The 19229-nt window shown below is 35.9% G+C and overlaps 1 protein-coding gene across 1 annotated transcript in view; it reads left to right on the forward strand.

Moving 5' to 3' along the window:
- Nucleotides 1-19229, forward strand: part of tbcd (tubulin folding cofactor D) — a 53738-nt gene that overhangs the window by 29384 nt on the left and 5125 nt on the right. Inside the window, exons 23-35 of the mRNA XM_048182698.1 lie at nt 46-77; nt 1721-1783; nt 1924-2000; nt 2093-2174; nt 4101-4219; nt 4310-4401; nt 4586-4726; nt 6099-6182; nt 6275-6433; nt 8645-8783; nt 16222-16343; nt 17218-17295; nt 17534-17623. Of these exons, the coding sequence (XP_048038655.1) occupies nt 46-77; nt 1721-1783; nt 1924-2000; nt 2093-2174; nt 4101-4219; nt 4310-4401; nt 4586-4726; nt 6099-6182; nt 6275-6433; nt 8645-8783; nt 16222-16343; nt 17218-17295; nt 17534-17623 (1278 nt within the window). The remainder of the gene's footprint in view (nt 1-45; nt 78-1720; nt 1784-1923; nt 2001-2092; nt 2175-4100; nt 4220-4309; nt 4402-4585; nt 4727-6098; nt 6183-6274; nt 6434-8644; nt 8784-16221; nt 16344-17217; nt 17296-17533; nt 17624-19229) is intronic.

A 19229-nucleotide genomic window follows, 5' to 3' on the forward strand; every position in this document is an offset into this window, starting at 1 on the left:
GCACTTATTTGTCTATAGCTTGTAACTGAAGTTGTTTTACCCTAGGGGATTTGGTGGAGAGCTAATGAGACCAGCTGGTAAGAAAACCCGCCTGATAATTTACAGTTTTTCTGTAGAATTGATTGATTCTTGTGTGAAATTATAAACTAATGTTTAAGTGACATAAAGCAAGCCTCATTATTACTATAGCTCATACTAATGGTTACAACAAATCTTTTAGCTTTCTGATACAGACATGAATAACACCACAAATTATGGAGAGGTGTGTACCAATTATAAATTTGTTCTGCCAGACCATAAACAGGGTGCAGAAATCACTTGAAGGTGGAAGGAGGGACCTAAGCCAAATAGGAGCCACAATATCAATAAGACTTATGGCCTCTTTTGACTTTGGGCTAGTACAAAAATCCCCTAGCAAACTACCAGAAAATTTTCTTTAGAAGAAAATGATTTGGTGTTATCCAGTTATATAGTGGTTCTTGACAAAGACTCTCTGATCAACTGGAAAAACACCTCAAAGGTCGTCTGTATGTGCCGCCTACAGATTACCATATTAATCACTAAAAGCACACAGACTAATTTCATCATGACTGGCTTGACAGGAGTTCAGCAGTTGGATTCGCTTTTTTTATGTGTTGCATGTTTTAAATGGTTATGAAACGGATAGTTCCAGTTCTTGATTATGATTGGTTGAGCCGTGTTGGAAGCCGTTGTACATTGCTCTACAAACACCTGTGAACGCATTGTATTACTGCGTTGCGGCGCCAGTGTGTTGCTTGGCAAGCATTCCGCTTCTGAAGAACTACATTGCTTGGCGGAAGAATAATATTTTTTATCAATAGCCTTACATTTTTGTGTCTGTGTGTTTATTTTATGAAACCTTGCCAGATATGTGGAATAACCATTTTATAAAAGCAATAATCCCTTGGGGTTATTCCTTTATTTTATAAGAGGCTGTCTTAAGATGGAGCGGTCTGTTACATTCATTTACGCATTCTTGCGTTCTCTCTAGAGTGTCAGCTAGACCTGTAGAGTTGTTACAGAATTTCCAATTCAGCAAAAAGTCATGTAATGCATAATGTTTTTACAACAGTGATCAAAAGTGTCACATCTCTAGTAATATGTATTAAATCAGGCTAGTGCTGTTATAATGCTACTTGATAAGATCATAAAACATCTTACCTTTTTGGATTTAAGAAAGTTGTCCTAACTTTTATATTTTTTATTTGTATATTTATTTATTTATTTATTTATTTTTGCATGGGCAAGCACCATTTTTCTTTATAAAATGTAAAAGTTGTTAATGCTGTTACATTGTTTCTTTTAAAAAAACATATTTAACTTTAGAATCAGGTACCAAATTCTGGTATGATGACAGGCGGTTGTGCATGAGATGTATTGTCTTTATTTTTATAAAAATAAAGATGAAATAAAATGAAATAGTTAATTCAAGTTAAATATGATTCATTGGGAAATTTTCATTTGATTCAAAGTGGAAATGCTGCCATTTTTAAAAACTAATGGCAGATAAAGTTGAGGGACGAGTTTTGTTCTGTGTCTTAAGAATCAGTGATTATTTGTCAGGAAAGACATTGCAAATGTTTCTGAATCAGAGTAACAAAGCAACAAAAAAGAGCCCCAGTTACTGTTTTTTTTTTTTTTTTTTTTTTTTTTTTTTTTAACCCCCTTTTCCTTTTGTCTTTTTTTTTTTTTTTTTCAGTCTGTGGCCTCATTGAAAAGCTCTCTCTCTCCAAGATGCCTTTTAAAGATGACCCAGTTATCAGTGAGTCGGCCACACCTCTTTACATTTGCATTATTTAACTGTGTTTGACCACAAATGTCTCACGGAAAGAGATTTGTCTGATGGATTGCTAATGTTGTCGACTGGTTTGATAATTGTGAATGTTTTCTGATTTCTTGCAGCTGGTTGGCAGTGGCTAATAGACGACAGCTTGAAGAACCTTCACCTGTTCTCCGGCGGGGCCAGACGGGGTATACAGGTACAGTCCCGACCTCAACACCCTGAAGGCCTGTACCGAACCTGTACAACTGTACCGAATGTGGTTGTTATGAGAATATGTGTTTTCTGTAGGATGCCGCGGTCTCTGCATTGGCAGCGTTGTGTCAGCAGTATTATCAGGAAGAACCTGGGATAGCTGACCTGAAAATGCAAGGTACAGGAAACTAATTTAATTAACACAATAGCAGACAAGGGAGTGATTAATGCCTTTGGTTATGATATTAACTCTTTCCCTGCCAGTGGTTTATTTTTAGGTTGCCAGTCAGCGCCAGCATTTTTGATCACATTCACAAAACTTTCATGACCCCCAGAATATTTTGTTGTATGAGTATGTAAATATCAAAAGAAAGAACAGAGCCTCTGCTTTTAAACACAAAACAAGCAAACAATATTTTATTCTACCTTCATTTGCTCTTCTTTTTATCAACACTTGAATGTGGGCAAGTTTCATACATACATACATACATACATATATATATATAACTGAGAAAACCAGGTTTTTGTCAAAAGACCCTACCTGGTTTGGATTCAAAACATAGATGGAGCAGATAGTCCATCAACACCCCCAAAGCTTGCACAGTCTTATACCTTTTCATTTGGTAATGTTCGTCAGTTTTGAATTATATGCTGTTGAATTAAGGCTGCACGATTAATCGTGTGATTAGAAAAATAACATTGAAATCGCGCTTAAACGATTTGGCTTAGTGCAATTATGAAATCACAAAGCTGCGATTTATTTTTTTTATGCGCAGCTTGTCAATGAAGTATGGCTCCAAATGCTAATACATCTCAAAGCACTACAAGTTTGAGTCGCTTAAAATGTACATTTGAAAAAGCAACATGCGTCAAACATCTTTCTGGACATTAGAAGCATTTATTAACATATTGTCCAACAAAAGACAACATTAAATAACATGTTTTTACTCCAAACACACTTCATAACGACATTTGAGCATCCTTCTGTGAGATGATGTGGCTTCTTGCACAGAATAAGGCAGTCGTGTGTTTATTAGTCATTCCTCGCATGACTCATGTTATCTACTTCTGCTGCAGGGCATATTTGCAGTTTCTGCGTGAGAGCGCCCTCTGGCTTTCAGATGGAGATGCATTTACTGCTGATCACAGAGCCGTATAGCTCCGACAAGCTGCGCATTCAATAATTGCAGTATTTGCCAAACTGCATGCGATAAAATTGTGATTAATCGTGCAGCCCTATGTTGAATGTTTGGTGATCATGTTAGCTTACTTGTGCGCAAGCAATGCTTCTATCCACTCTATCTGGTTTACGCAAATTATCTTCTTCACTTGTTTTTGGATCTGTAACAGCGCCCCCTACCGTATAACAGTAAAACTGAGTGTTGTCATAAATGACGGAAAATCTCGTCTATGGCGGGGAAAGAGTTAAAGGGATAGTACACCCAAAAATGAAAATTATCTCATGATTTACTCCCCCTCAAGCCATCCTAGGTGTGTATGACTTATGATCTTCTTTCAGACGAACACAATCAGAGATATATTCATAATGGTAGTGAACGGGGAGCCTGTTTTGAAGCCCAAAAAAGTGTACCCATCCATCATAAATTTAATCCACACGGCTCCAGGGGGTTAATAAAGGCCTTCTGAAGCAAAGCGATGTGTTTTTGGAAGAAAAATATCCATATTTAGAAACCTTAGAAACTTTATAATACTTCCGCCGCAAATTGATGCGCACGTCCATCTGCCGGAAGCTAGTTATTGTAGTTAATGAAGTATTAAATATGTTGTATGTATTTTTTCATCAATTCACTTCAGAAGGCCTTTATTAACTCCCTGGGGTCATTAAGCCCCCCCCTTGTTCACCACTACTACAAAGCTCTGAAGAGACAGGACACTTTTAAATATAATTCTTATTGCGTTTGTCTGAAAGAAGATAGTCATATACACCTAGGATGGCTTGAGGGTGAGTAAATCATGGGATAATTTAAAATTTTGGGCGAACTAACCCTTTAAATGTTGAACGAGCACTTATGGGTGTGTTTATTGGGTGTCCACATACTTTTGGCCATTTATTCTTTGTTTACATCCATTTGTTGCCATACAGAACAGCTGGTTAGTCAATACCTGTTGGGCCTGGAGAGTCCCGAGGTTCTGACACGCTGTGGCTGCGCTCTCGCCTTGGGCTCGCTGCCTCCATTTATGATCCATGGCAAACTACAGCAGGTCGCACCTCATATAATGCCCTCTTGTTTTCAGCTCAAGTCTGTATCTGAACCATTAGGCTGAGTGTACATACTCTTACGTGTTCCCTAGATCTTGCCTGGGCTCCAGGCTGCCTGCAGAGTTGCGCAGAAACAGGAGAGTCGAACAGAAGCCAGGAGGGATGCGGCCACAGCCATGTCTCAGTGAGTAACACCTTCTCCTGTCTCCTCTGCGCTTGAAGAACCAGTCTGCCTGAGCTTAGCGTGAGCCAGTATGGTCAACGCCTGCTCCTTCCTGCAGGACCTGAAATTCACGTCTAGTTTCACTGCTTTGTCCCATCTTGTCCCATTGCATGTCCATGTGTCCTGTGCTTTCTTGTCTTCTCAGGGTGTGTGTAGCTGTAGGAGTGTGTGCGCAAGGAAGTCCGGACCGCGTCCTGTGTGAGGGCAACATAAGGCCTGTGTATGAAGCTTTGCTGGGCTGCATGAACGACTACAGCACGGACAGCAGAGGGGACGTAGGGGCCTGGTAAGTTCACATGCCACCTTGGAGGTGCATGCTTGTGTTGCACAGTATACAAGTGCAATAGTGCTATCATGGTACTCAACTCAAAATAAAGGTACTGACTTGGTTCACAGTAAATGCTGTTCTACTTGAACTCCATCTTTTACGTCATGAACAAAAAGGTCTCCCTGTGGTTTAATGTTTAAAAGCAAAGAAATGAAGACAGCTATTGTAAGCTATTATTAAGCTATTAGTCGTGTAATATTACTGTTGCTCTGTAAAATAAATGTATTAATTTTATTTAAATATTTTTTTATTGAATAAAAAAATAAAATTATATATATATATATATTTTTTTTTTTTTTTTTTTTTTTTTTTTTTTTTTACAGTACAATAGTATTACTATAGTAATACATTTCTTTATTGGTTTGTTTAATTATTATAATTTAATAAAATAAAAATATTTTAATGATGATAACATTGACAACTATTATTATTTACTTAAATTAAAAACTTATTTTACTGTACAATAGTATTACTATAGTAATACATTTCTTTATTTGTTTAATTATAATTTAGTGAAATGAAAATATTTTAATAAGTATTATTTATTCAAATATTTTATTTTAAAGTACAATAGTATGGTTATACTATTTCTTTATTTTATTCTTTAATAAAATAAAAAATATTATTATTATTATTATTATTGTATAGTAACTCATTCATAATGCATTCCATTAGTGCTTTGAGTTTAAGAAAAGCGCATTAGAAATAAAATTTATTATTATAATAATTATTATTATTATTATAACACTGTTTAAAAAAAGAGAGAGATAGTCTTGGGTGAGTTTGTCTTTACTTTCTCATTATATAATAATGAAAAGTTGTAGTCATTTAGTTTTTTTAGATTAATGGTAAAATAATTTAAGCAAGAAGATAATTTGAAGTGTCTTTTAATGTATCTTATTATTTGGCTAATTATTTGTCATTTAATGTATATACTTATGTATAGCCCTAATATATTAAATTAATTTAGCTTTTAAATTTTAAGTTTCACTTAATTTGGCCAATTTTAAATTTTACTTAATTTGACTGGAATTTAAACTTGAAGTGGCAGATATTGCAATTCTACATCACATTGCCTGAAAATATAACACTGAACATATTTATTGTGTTCCACTGCCCCCCGGCCTGCCCCATGAGTGATGCATTCCTCACATTCCCCACAGGTGCCTCCAGGCATAGCAAAACCTCAGCATGATGCTGAAAATGACAGCAACGACATAGTTCCTTAATGACTAACAAAGCGTCGACAAATATTTGAAGCATCTTTTGTGTGATTGTGGTTCTCTGACAGTCACATTGTAGCTCTGACTCTTCGTTCTTTCTGTTTCAGGGTGAGGGCGGCGGCAATGAGCAGTCTCATGGACGTGACCCTGCTGGTGGTGGCATCTGCTCCAGAGCTCCTCTCCTCTGACCTGTGAGGCACTACCAGTCTCCCTTAACTTCAGTCACAGTTAACCAAGTGCACATTGCAGACTGCTCACAGATATTTTTTCTCATTTTCTGTAGTGTTCAGCGTATGATGTGTTGCCTGGCCCAGCAGGCTGCGGAGAAGATCGATAGATACCGAGCCCATGCTGGCACCGTTTTCCTGCGTCTGCTTCATAGCACGGAGCCCGCAATACCTCACATTCCCCACCGGGAGGAGCTACTGAGCATCTTCCCTCCGTGAGTGCCACACCTGCTTGGGAACGTTAATATAGTCCAGTTTTACAAACAGACCTACTGCTTGCTCACAAATCGCCATATTTGTGTTTTGCGAAAAATGTATGTGTTTGTGCTTGAACCCCGATAATTGCTGCTTGCAGCTATATTTATTATTATTATTATTCAAATTTTTCTTCCCTAAGCTGATTGTGCAGATAAAACTGAATGTCTAGAGATGTGAAACTTGAAATGGTAGTACTATTGCTTACTACTCAGGTGCACTGACCACCCTATAGGGGGCGCTACAGTGACAAAAAAAACCCTGCGAAATCGCTCATAACTACTAGAACGTTCGTCTCAACTGTTTAATTATCATTGCAATCCTTGGGTCAAGACAAACAAAATGAATATCTCTGATTTAATTTCCATCATTACTTTTTTTCGCCATATTGATTTTTTGTACAAAGCCTACTTTTGCGGGCTAGTGCTAGGTTTGTTTACTCATTCGGAACGTAGCAAACGAAATAAACCGATATGACCAAAACATAGTTTACACTTGATGCATCCACAAAAGCACTCGCTAAAAAAGTGCAATTCTCAGTCACCGTTCCCGTGCAATCACAGGTAGTGTTTTTGCCTAAATTGTTTGTTTTAACTCATCAGTTTCATTGAAAAACTTGACTGAGTTGTGATGCACTGAAATTTTGGCAGCTGAAAATGAATTTTCAGTTTCGAATGAAACAGTTTTGGAGGGCTGAGATCAACTATGATGTTTAATTGATGGCACATTTTGACTTTGTCCGTGTCTATGTTGTGTACACCATGAATAATACACCATGTGAATAATACAGGTAGTTAAAAATGTCAACTGTGTGGACCTTAGGACTGGGTTGACAATATCGATTTGTCATTTTTTTTTTTTTTATCAATCTTCTTCAATCAATCTTCACTTTGATGAACCACGATCTTTTAGTCTATGCTGTGTTAATTTGAAGCACTTCTACCGTTCAATAATTGGGACAAGTTTTGTGCTTTATTTTTGAGATAAAACAAAGTCAATTTTATTATGAAAGTCAAGCAATAATGTAATTTTGATGGTCTGTAATTTGGTGTGACGAATCGTTTTAGTGCCTCACTTCAAGCAGAACATGAACCAATCATTGCTTCCACTTTACTACTAGTTATAGCACCAAATAAACGTGAATGAACATCAGAAGGTATGTTGAAATTTACAGTACAACTTACTGAAATGTCATGTCTCATGTAATCGCTCAATCATTGTTTCAATCGTGGAAAGACGTCAATAAAATAAAACAATAAAACTTGTGATCATTGTCATGTAACGTAACATTTACCTCAGGAAAGCTATTCGTTTTTCCTAAACTCATTAGATAGAAAAAAATTAGTTCTAAAGAGAAGCATTCAAATTGTTTGTTTGAATAAATCTTTTATTAAGTTTTTATTACACCCACCTGTTTATATTTCAGCAACAAATCATTAAAAAGTTTGTGTAAAAAAAAATGCCTTGTTTGCAGTTAAGATTTTTTTACACGTTTATTAATTTTTTAATTTGTGGGTTGATTATTATATAAATGTGATTAATTTATTATATTTATTATATAAACTTTAGTTTTAGTTTTCAGCTAAATGAAAACTTTAATTTTGGTTATGGTAAAAAGTTTTTTTTTTTTTTTTTTTTTTCCTCTGCATCACTACTTAGCGCAAGAGAAATCAGGACGTTTCTTTTGGTCAGTTGCAGCTATAATTTCAGAATATTTTTTGGTTTATATACTACATTATATACTATTTAAGTGTTTATGGTCTTATTACAAACACTACATTAAACTGTGGGGAAAAAAATAGTATTAACAAGTGTTAGTTTAAAGTAGAATTGTAGAAAAAACTTTGCCTTCAGATATTGCAAGGCATGTGTTCAATCATTAAGAGCTGTTCTAGTTTTTTTGACATCAAATGAAAATTAATGCATTTTTTGGCCTAGATACTAGTTTAAGTGTCTTAGTTGATTTGCGTGCAACAGACGCGTCAGGAATTAACACGGCTTACATTATGTCATTAAATTTGGGAGGTGCACTTTTGCATTGAAGTTTCTGGAAAGCACATCTTTTTATATTTATTGCTTACAATTTTAGCTGAAGTTCAATAAAAGTCCCATCCCTAATGCTTCATTTGTTTTTATCCCTGACCTCTGGTGTTTTTTTACATGTACCTTAGAGAGACAGGAAAGTCCCTCAACTGGAACGCCGCATCACAAGCCTTTCCTCACATCATGCAGCTGCTGCGTCTGCCTCAGTACCAGTACCACACGCTCCTGGGCCTCTCTGTGTCTGTGGGTGGCCTCACCGAATCTACAGTAGGTCACCACATAAACACAACCATTAAAACACAATTCACCCTCAGCCGCCTCTTTTTCCCTTGAGATACTTAAAGTATAATGTTTTTAAAAAACAAAAAAACGGGGGATTTTAACCTTTCTAAAGGTTAAAACAGTGAAAAAAAATCAAATAAAAAATCAGTCATACTTTTAAACATCAATTTAGTGCTGTAGATTTAGAAGTAAACACTTTAGAATAAGGTTTCATTTGTTAACAATAGTTTAATACATTAGTTGACATGAACTAACAATGAAAAATACTTCTACAGCGTTTATTATTATTAAACTAATACATTTTTAAGATCAAAAGTTGTATCTGTTATAGTTAATGAACTGTGAACTAACACAAACATTTCATTAACTAACATTAACAATTAATAAATACAGAAAAAAATGTTGCTCGTTGTTAGTTCACATTAGTTAATGCATTAACTAATGGTAATAAATGAGACGGTAACACTTGGTGTCTTTGTTACACTGTAATTATACATTTAAATAATGACTATTAAATAGCTACATGTACTTACTCTAGGGTTAGGATTAGGGTTGGTTTGGTTTAAGGTTATCTGCATGTAATTATGTATCATTTATATGTATTGCTATAGTATATGCATGTAACATATGTAACAATGACACTGTAAAATAAAGTGTTACCCACTTTACAATAAGATTAATTTGTTAACATTAGTTAATGTATTAACTAACATGAACTAACAATGAGCAATACATTTGTTATTCTTTTTTTAATGTTAGTAAATAAAAATACAGCAGTTCATTGTTTTTTCATGTTAGATCATGCATTAACTAATGTTAACAAAAACAACTCTTGATTTTAGTAATATATTAGTAAATGTTGAAATTAACAGTAACAAAGATTAATAAATGCTGTAGAAGTGTAGTTCATGTTAAATAATGTTAAGTAATGAACCTTATTGTAAAGTGTTACCAACCATATATAATTTATAGGGGTGTCCTCGACTACGGATTTACATAGTCGAATCCGATTTGAATCAGATTGCCTATATTCGACTGATAGTCGAATCATATATGTTGGGGTTGGGGGGTGGGGGTTGGGGGGGGGTTATTTGAGCTTGAAAAACAGCAGTCCACTAGAGAGTGCGCACGGACTTTGAAAAGGCCGCGCGCTGAACTGTGCACGAGACGGAGCGGGACACGGAAAATGAAGTAGGCCTAAGGCCTATAGCCTACCCGCGGGGCGCGGCTTAAGACAACTTTTATTATCTTTCACACACAGCACAGAGAAGCATCTTTCTAATAAACCGACCAAACTGCCTGTCAAGTGATAGACGAAACTGACAATGATTTTATCTTTTTTAAACAAATAAAAGGCAATGTGGATAAACATTCACAGCCACGATGTACAGAACACCACACAAAGATATAGAAGAAAATGAATAAAAACATTTTGGATCAATAAACCTTAAAATATATATAAAAATAACTGCAGAAAAGCCACACTGCAGATATACATTTCATATGTCGGCAAATCAAATTACATCAGCTAAACTGTCTGTGCAAGCAAGCTTTAATTCTACAGCGCAACACTGATGCACCAAAAAATTTAATTCATTTAATAAAAAAAATTATATATATTTTTTATCAAACATTAATTTACAGAATTGAATTAGAACAGAAATATGATCGAGTCAAACTGCAAAATGCCTGAAGTGCAGGGGAACATATATTCAAAACACAAGCCACAAATAATTAAATTAGATAACCCAGAGTGATCAATAAATAAATTAAAATGAAAGAAATTATTAAAATAACGAAAGTATAGCCAGAATTGTCAACTTTGTCTTTTTCACTGCAGAGACAATAAACGCTGAACTGGAGTGGCAATCTTTTTAGCTAAACATTCAAAAATCAAATTACATCCGTCTAAAATAGTTTGAAATCATTTGTAGCTACCCTACCTGATTGAGAGAAAAAATCCAGTCTTTCACGCGATCTGCCTGTGTCCGTTTGAGTCTTTTCAAATAGCGCGCTATAGTCAGCTGAGCTCGTTGGCCGGCAGAAGCGCGCCGCAATGTTTGTCATTGTTGAGTGAGCTGTTGGCAAAACTTGCATCATACGTTTTTTGAATCATCTTTTACCATTTCAAAGTGCATCCAATTGTACTCTTTATCCAAGACATTGTTAAAGATTTAATCCCTGCCGCAAAGATGCTCCTCTGCCGGTCACGGATGATGGAAGTGAAACTTAAATCGGTCACAGGGGTGGTTGGATTTCTTCACGCACATTAAAAATATTTATTAAAAGCTTCTTTCTTTTCACATTTTTATTTATAGTATTAACATAATAGGCTGTATATTAACCTATTGGGAAAGAACCGGTATGTCTATGTAAAATCAATCAGATATTGAGCACCCCCATATCTCGTCTGATAACACCTCTGCGAAGATTCGACTGTGAGATTGGTAGTCGAATCAGGCTCCTCCTATCGAAGATTCGAATCGTCGACTATTCAGGGTCACCCCTAATAATTTATTAGGTTAAAGTTAATTAAAAAATAAAATAAAATAAAAATTAATCAGTTGACAGTATACTGAACAATAATCAACATTACTACATTGCATAAAGTTTAACAAATAAGTAATTAAATAATTAGTTGTGCATTCTAAAAAGTGAAAATGGAAGAAAATACTGTTTTATGTACAATAAGTTGATAAGATATGTCAATTCTCATCAAGACTGCATTTATTTGATCAGTAATACAGTAAAAACAGTAATATTGTAAAATATTATTACAAATTAAAATACCTGTTTTCTATTTGAATATATTTAAAAATGTAATTTATTCCTGTGATCAAAGCTGAATTTTCTGCATCATCACTCCAGTCTTCATTGTCACATGTAAAGTAAACATTTCTTATTTTTATTATCAACGTTGAAAACAGTTTTGCTGCATTATATTTTTGTGGAAACGATACTTTTTTCAGGATTGTTTGATTATAATATAAAATATCAGCATTTATTTGAAATATATTTTTTGTAACATTTTAAATGTATTTATTTAGTCATTTTTTTTATTAGTTTAATCCATCCTTGTACAGAAATCTGTTTCTACCCCTTTGACCCCATGGAATGGATTCACGGACCATTGATTGAAAATAAATCTACCACATAACCAGACCAGACCCATCAGAATAACAATGCGTGGAAAAACACGATGGGTTAGTAAGTTGAGAAACGGTTCAGTTAGAATATATTGCATGGTGAGAAGAGACACAAAAGCGACCAACAGAGGGAGCCGTCGACACTCTGTTCTCCAGAGAGTCTGTCTACGATGACCGCGGTCAGGAGTGTGAATAGTTTCAGGGAAATTGAGACTATTAGACCATGTAGTTTTACTTTTCCTTGCTTCATTTCAGATTTGCAAGAATTGCAACACAAAAGCGGTCGGTTATTTTGGGTTTTCAAAAATAAGCTGGTGTTGAAACGCTTTGGTGTTTTAAGAACATTTCTGACATGTGTTTGAATAAACTGAAATTTTGCCACAAATGCAAGTCTGTGCCCATCCTGGCCTCAAAGTGCACAGGGTGTAAACGGCTTAGAGGCGAAACCACAGCTCCTCCAGTGGGCCAGGCTTCGTTCAAAACAAATTTAGCTGGAACGGAGCAAGTGGGATTGGCACTATGTGCTTTCGCATTTGCACTCATGCTTTCGGTGGTGAATGAGAGCCCCTGGAGGGATCTTCAGCTCATCGGCTCTCATACACTTGATCTTTTCCTTTCTTTTTTTCTCTTTAATGCTGTTTTTTATTAGCATGTTCTTTCTTCCTGTACTTATTTTCCTGTGATGCAAAGCTGGATTTTCAGTATCATTACTCCAGTCTTAAGTGTCACGTGATTCTTCAGAAATCATTCTGTTGCTGCTCAAGAAACATTTCTTATTATTGTCAGTGCTAAAAACATTTACACATTTCTGCTTCATATTTTTGTGGAAACTAAACAAGAAAAAAATATATTATTGACACCCAATTTTTCATTGGTAATGTATGTGTTTCTAAAGAATATCACTATTATTCCGGCTCATTTTGGGTTTAGAACATTAGTAACATTTGATAACATTTAATAACAAATATTTGATTGAAAATGCAATTCAAACATACAAACAAAGTCATGTAGTGCAACTAACTAATGTAGTGTTAAAACATTCAGGCAGTTACAAAATAAATATAAAATGGCAAGGTTATTTAAGGCTTAAATTCTTATTTCTAAAGTCTGGTGTATATATAAATTATTCTTTCTCCATCCCACTTTCTTAGTGTTTTAGGCTCAGTGCCTCTGCTCCAGTGGCTGTTGGGACATCATCTTTGAGCATGATTTTAAGCCCTTTTGTTATTTATAGCCACCAGTGTTTGTTGATGAAGAAAAAAATAATGTAAAGGCCTTAAATGGGAGCTTTGAGCATAGTAAACGTCAACTCATCTGCCAACTGGACCTATAAATGAGTCCCCCATTAGAAGCGGCAGAGTTTTCCTCCCCCTCTTTTTTGATTAGAGCCATGGTAGAGGTTACACTCTCACCTTCAGCCTGGAACTGGGTGATCTCTCTGAGCCAAAACTGCTGGATAAATGAGCAGTTCTCACAGGCTCAACACTGAATGATTGAGCTTCTCTCTGAATCTCAGCTCCCTCTGGACAGCAGGAGTTCGGACTGATACCTTACATAATCATGCACCATCTGACCCCTCTCACAGAGAGTTGTGGGTAAATGTTCAAGATGTGGAGCGAAAGTGCTGCTTTCTCTGCTGATTATTACATGTTTTCTCTATGAAAATATAGGAACATGCTGTCTCATACATTACGCTCCCAAGTTCCATTACTTGACAAGACTTACACTGAATCACAGACTGTCTAAAATCTATTTTCTGTCTATTTATAACTTTCTGAGTAAATGACATTCTCTCTGGTGGTGAATGCAGGTCTTCTCCAATCATTTAAACCCTTTTAAATGATTGGAGGTTAAACCTAGTTAAACCAGTCCCTGCAAGTTGATGCTTCTCTTACTCCACTTTTGTGTGCATTGACCACAACTCAAAATCCAATCAACAATCGATGCATAAATCCAAGTCCCTTCCCTACTTTTTCTCTTTTTAATCTGTTACACTTGGATTAGTCTCGTGTAGCCAGACCTTCAGACTGATGGCAAAAGGTCTGGACTCCATCGCAGCTTCTATTGGCCAAGCACCTCCCAAGACGACATCTGAACAACATGTAAAGCAACCAGTTAGTTTGTTTTGTTCTATGTCATGTTTAGGGGCATGAAAGTATAAAGTCAATGCCTCTACGATAACCGACTGGCTTGCACTGAATGAATTACTCATTTACTGCAACAATGGTGCCGTGAACTTTACATACTTTTTAAATTCCAGCGTTTAGTTGATCCTGATAATTGCTGATTGTCACAGTTGTAAACATGACAGCTTTCTTTTTCCATAAGGGGGTTTGGCATCACGACGGCTTTCTTTTTCCATGAGGGGGTTTGGCATTACGACGCCTTTCTTTTTCCATGAGGGGGTTTGGCATCACGACTGCTTTCTTTTTCCATGAGGGGGGTTTGGCATCACAACTGCTTTCTTTTTCCATTAGGGGGTTTGGCATCACGACTGCTTTCTTTTTCCATGAGGGGGTTTGGCATTACGACTGCTTTCTTTTTCCATGAGGGGGTTTGGCATCACGACTGCTTTCTTCTTCCATGAGGGGGGTTTGGCATTACGACGGCTTTCTTTTTCCACGAGGGGGTTTGGCATTACAACGGCTTTCTTTTTCCATGAGGGGGTTTGGCATCACGACGGCTTTCTTTTTCCATGAGGGGGTTTGGCATCACGACGGCTTTCTTTTTCCATGAGGGGGTTTGGCATCACGACGGCTTTGTTTTTCCATGAGGGGGTTTGGCATCAAGGTGGCTTTGTTTCCAGGTGGACCGTTAAAGTATGTGACATGCGTGTTTTCCGGAAAAACCTGGAGAATTCAACCAATTAGATGATGACTTTGAAACACCTGAAGCATATCCTATTTTGTGTACTTTATGCAGCAGACATTCATCCAGCGGTCCGTGGGCGTGACGTTTGAGGCGGAGACTACATTTGGTTGTACAACAGTGTGGAAGAAAAGATCGGCCATTACTTTTCTTTCATTGTGACTTTAAATTCCACCGGCTGCCCTGCTTGTCTCTTTCACAGTTTATTATCTGGCTTCAGACTGTGATGTGATCGCAATGCATCTTGATTTTATGGATTAATCCACAAAAATAAAAATATAAAGCTGAAATGTGTTTTTTCGACTTAGAAATACTCAAGCAATGGGGTGTGAGTTTGGAAACTGAGAAATCCAAACAAAACAAAACATTCCACACTCTAGCTATTAAAAAAAACTATATTTAATCATTATTCAGGAATTAATACTTGTGTTTACAAAAGCATATGCAAGACAAAACTTTACATATACATATAAATGCCATGTGTTCAATGCCATAAAAATGACAAGGAGAGCACATGTATTCAGCATCATATATACTATGAAAATGCAAGTTTACAAAATGAATTGTGCAATTGAACAGTTACAGTAAGACCTTCAGAGAAGTGTAACAGCCAAGGACAAAGAAGCTGGAAAATCTTTTGTTATTTTACAAAATCTTAAAGAAAGCAACCAACCAACGTTCTTCCCTTTGTGTCTTAAATGCCACAACACAGTTGTGAGGTGCAGTGTATCACATGCTTTAAAGTTTATCACTATCTCATGCTTAGTCACATAAAACAAGTTATTGTTGAACTAGTCCTGGCTTGTTTGGTGCCTTTTAAGTGAATTAAAACTCTTAGAAGTTCTATATGTAAATGCAAGACCAACTAGTTTAGCTTTTTAAATACATTTTTACAAGCATGGTTGGGAGGGAGCATGGCACCTCGGAGTCCAGACCTTAAATTCATTGAAAGTCTTTGGGATGTGCTGGAGTAGACTTTACAGAGTGCTCACCTCTTGCATTGTCAATACAAGATCTTGACCAAAAATCGATGCATCTCAGAGGTGCCAATTCATGTGTGAAAATGGTTGGGAGGGAGCATGAAGAATCATTCTTTCACAATTTGAGCCTGGTGAATCTTGACATTGTCATCCTGGAATATGGCCATGATGTGTCTTCCTACATGGTTGTTTAAGAAATGAAAACCTACACACCCCATCATTTAGGGTTTAAAGAATATTTTTCTAGTTATAGACTCTTAAGTATTTGCCTATTTAAATCCAAATTGCCTATTTACAGCAACTTTTTTGTCTGGGCAGTGTATAATGAATAAATATAGTTAATCAATTACAAATAATAATTAATAAATAGAATTTTAACCATTTAATATGAGTCTCTCGCAAGTGAAAACTTCTTTTGTGTGTCTACAGGTGCGTTTTTCCTCTCAGTCTTTATTCGAGTACCTGAAGGGCATTCAGCAGGATGCTGCAGCGCTTCAGCAGTTTGGAGACACATTGTTACGCATCTTCAGAGATAACCTGCGCAATGACAGGTACAACTGCACTGCAAAACACAACATAGCCACAGAACAGCTGCATATGTCATACAAATGCAGGGAGAAAGAGGTGAAATCTTATGTCACAGTATCAGTAACTTGGCATCATGGTAATGTTGTATATGTTTGTAAATTCAACAACTACTACAAAGAAAATGCTTTCTATATTAAATAATAATAATATGGTAATGTTTACTTTTGCCTACGGAAGAGGATTAGGGCCAAGCAATAATAAAAAAATAAAACCATCTCGAGATTAAAGTTGTTAAATTTCGAGAAAAAGGTCAAGATAAAATGTTGAGAATAAACTCATTAAATTACGAGAAAAAACTCGTTCTCGTTCTCATAATTTAACGACTTTTTTCTCATAATTTAATGACTTTATTCTCAACATTTTATCTCGACTTTTTTCTCGTAATTTAACATTTTTCTCATAATTTAACGAATTTGTTCTCGTTATTTAACAACTTTTTTCTCGTAATTTAATGACTTTATTCTCAACATTTTATCTCGACTTTTTTTCTCGTTATTTAACAACTTTTTCTTGTAATTTTATCTTGACTTTTTTCTCGAAATGTAACGAGTTTTTTTCTCGTAATTTAATGAGTTTATTCTCAACATTTTATCTCGACTTTTTTCTCGAAATTTAACAAGTTTTTTCTCGAAATTTAACAAGTTTTTTCTCAACAATTTTATTTAGACTTTTTTTCTCGAAATTTAACAACTTTAATCTCGAGATGGTTTTATTTTTTTATTATTGCTTGGCCCTAATCCTCTTCCGTATTTGCCTTTTTTTTTTTACTTGGAGGCTGCGGACCAAATTACACGATTATATTTTGTATTTATATTATATATTTTGATTCACCCACAGGGTTTCTATACCTTTGCTGAAGATGGTGGACCAAATTCTCGCTAACGGCTGTTTTGAACTCTTCACCAGCGAGGAGAGGTGAGCGTGGGAAAGCCCAGCATATATTACTGCCTCCCTTGGCTCAGATACACAAACCATCCAGAGCTCGGCAGGAGAGATGATATCATGACAGAAATACACAGAAAGGACTCACACAGGGAACCTTTGGGAGAACTTAAGATGAGCCCGGCCAAGTCATATGTTGAAATGGGGAGACAGGATGAATGTTTGTGTTGGTTTATTTTAATTCGATGTCATTTTTTTGTTTTGTTTTCAGTCATCCTTTTTGTGTAGAGCTGCTGTCGCTCTGTAAGGAGGAAATCAAGAAGTCCAAAGATGTCCAGAAGTTGTTGTCATGTATAGCTGTGTAAGTGTAGTTGAATTTCCAACACTCTAGTGGATATATGGGGCAATTAAAGGCCAATTCACACTGCTCTGACAGACTAATGCCGATATTCATCAGATTACAGCACGTCGCTTCTCAGACATTCTAATTCCGATTCAACATGTTCATTTGGCAAAATTTAAGTTCCAACCGACTCCAACCGTGATAACACACTGAACCGAAAACGCAAGACGAAGTGTGAATTGGCCTTAAGGATGTGGAAATGGAGAAATCTAGTTCCTTGAAATGTAGTTTTAAAGTTCAAGTTCTTGAAATGCAATCTCTTAAAAAACATTTAAACCATTTTTTTTTTTTCTTAAATGACTCTAAAAATTTAATTTGTGCCATTTCAGGTGTGAATTCTGGTTTCAGGGTGATCTCTCTTGTGATTGTTCATTCTGAGCACTCTCTCTCTCTCTGATTGGTAGGGCTGCAGGATAATGTTTAAAGGATTAGTTCACTTCAGAATTAAAATTTCCGGATAATTTACTCACCCCCATGTCATCCAAGATGTTCATGTCTTTCTTTCTTTTAGTCGAAAAGAAATTGTGAGTTTAGAGGAAAACATTCCAGGATTTCTTCTCCATATAGTGGATTCCACTGGGGTTCAACAGGTTGAAGGTCCAAATTGCAGTTTCAGTGCAGCTTCAAAGGGCTCTACACGATCCCAGAGAAGGAATAAGTGTCTTATCTAGAGAAACAATCAGTCATTTTCTAAAAAAAAAAATAAAAATGTATATACTTTTAACTACAAATGCTCGTCTTGCACTAGCTCTGTGATGCACCACGCATTATGTAATCACGTTGGAAAGGTCACGTGTGACGTAGGCGAAAGTACCGATCTAATGTCTAAAAAACAAATGTGCAAAGACCAAGTCAAACGCCCTTTACAAAAAAGGGTAAAGTAACGATGTCGGATGATTTTAAAGTTGGAGGAGAAAATGAGATGGAGTTTTTCGCCCTACCACGGTACTTCCACCTATGTCACACGTGACTTTTCCAACGTGATTACATAATGCGTGGTGCATCACAGAGATATTACAAGACAAGCATTTGTGGTTAAAAAGTGTGTATATATATATATATATATACACAGTGGGTTTGAAACTGCAATTTGGACCTTTAACCTGTTGTACCCCACAAGTCCACTATATGGAGGAAAATCCTGGAATGTTTTCCTCAACAAGCTTAATTTCTTTTCAACTGAAGAAAGAAAGACATAAACAACCTGGATAACATGAGGTGAGTAAATTATCAGGAAATTTTCATTCTGAAGTGAACTAATCCTTTAACTGATAATCATGATTACTCTCCTCAAAAATGACAATCACGTTTTTTTTTTTTTTTTTTTTTTTTTTACATTTCATCACAATTATTGTATTTTCACATAAGCACAAATCAAGTGAACATCAACTTGAATGGTTTATTTAGTTTCCTAATGTATTATACATATAGCATAAATGAACACTCTTTACATTATGAAAACTGGTACAGAACTGGTCAAACAGTGATTAACTCCCTAATATTAACTCCCAACAATTCCAAATTAGATTGTTTTTCGGTCCCACTTTATATTAAGTGGCCTTAA

This window comes from Megalobrama amblycephala, linkage group LG1, assembly GCF_018812025.1.
Source record: "Megalobrama amblycephala isolate DHTTF-2021 linkage group LG1, ASM1881202v1, whole genome shotgun sequence".
NCBI lineage: Eukaryota > Metazoa > Chordata > Actinopteri > Cypriniformes > Xenocyprididae > Megalobrama > Megalobrama amblycephala.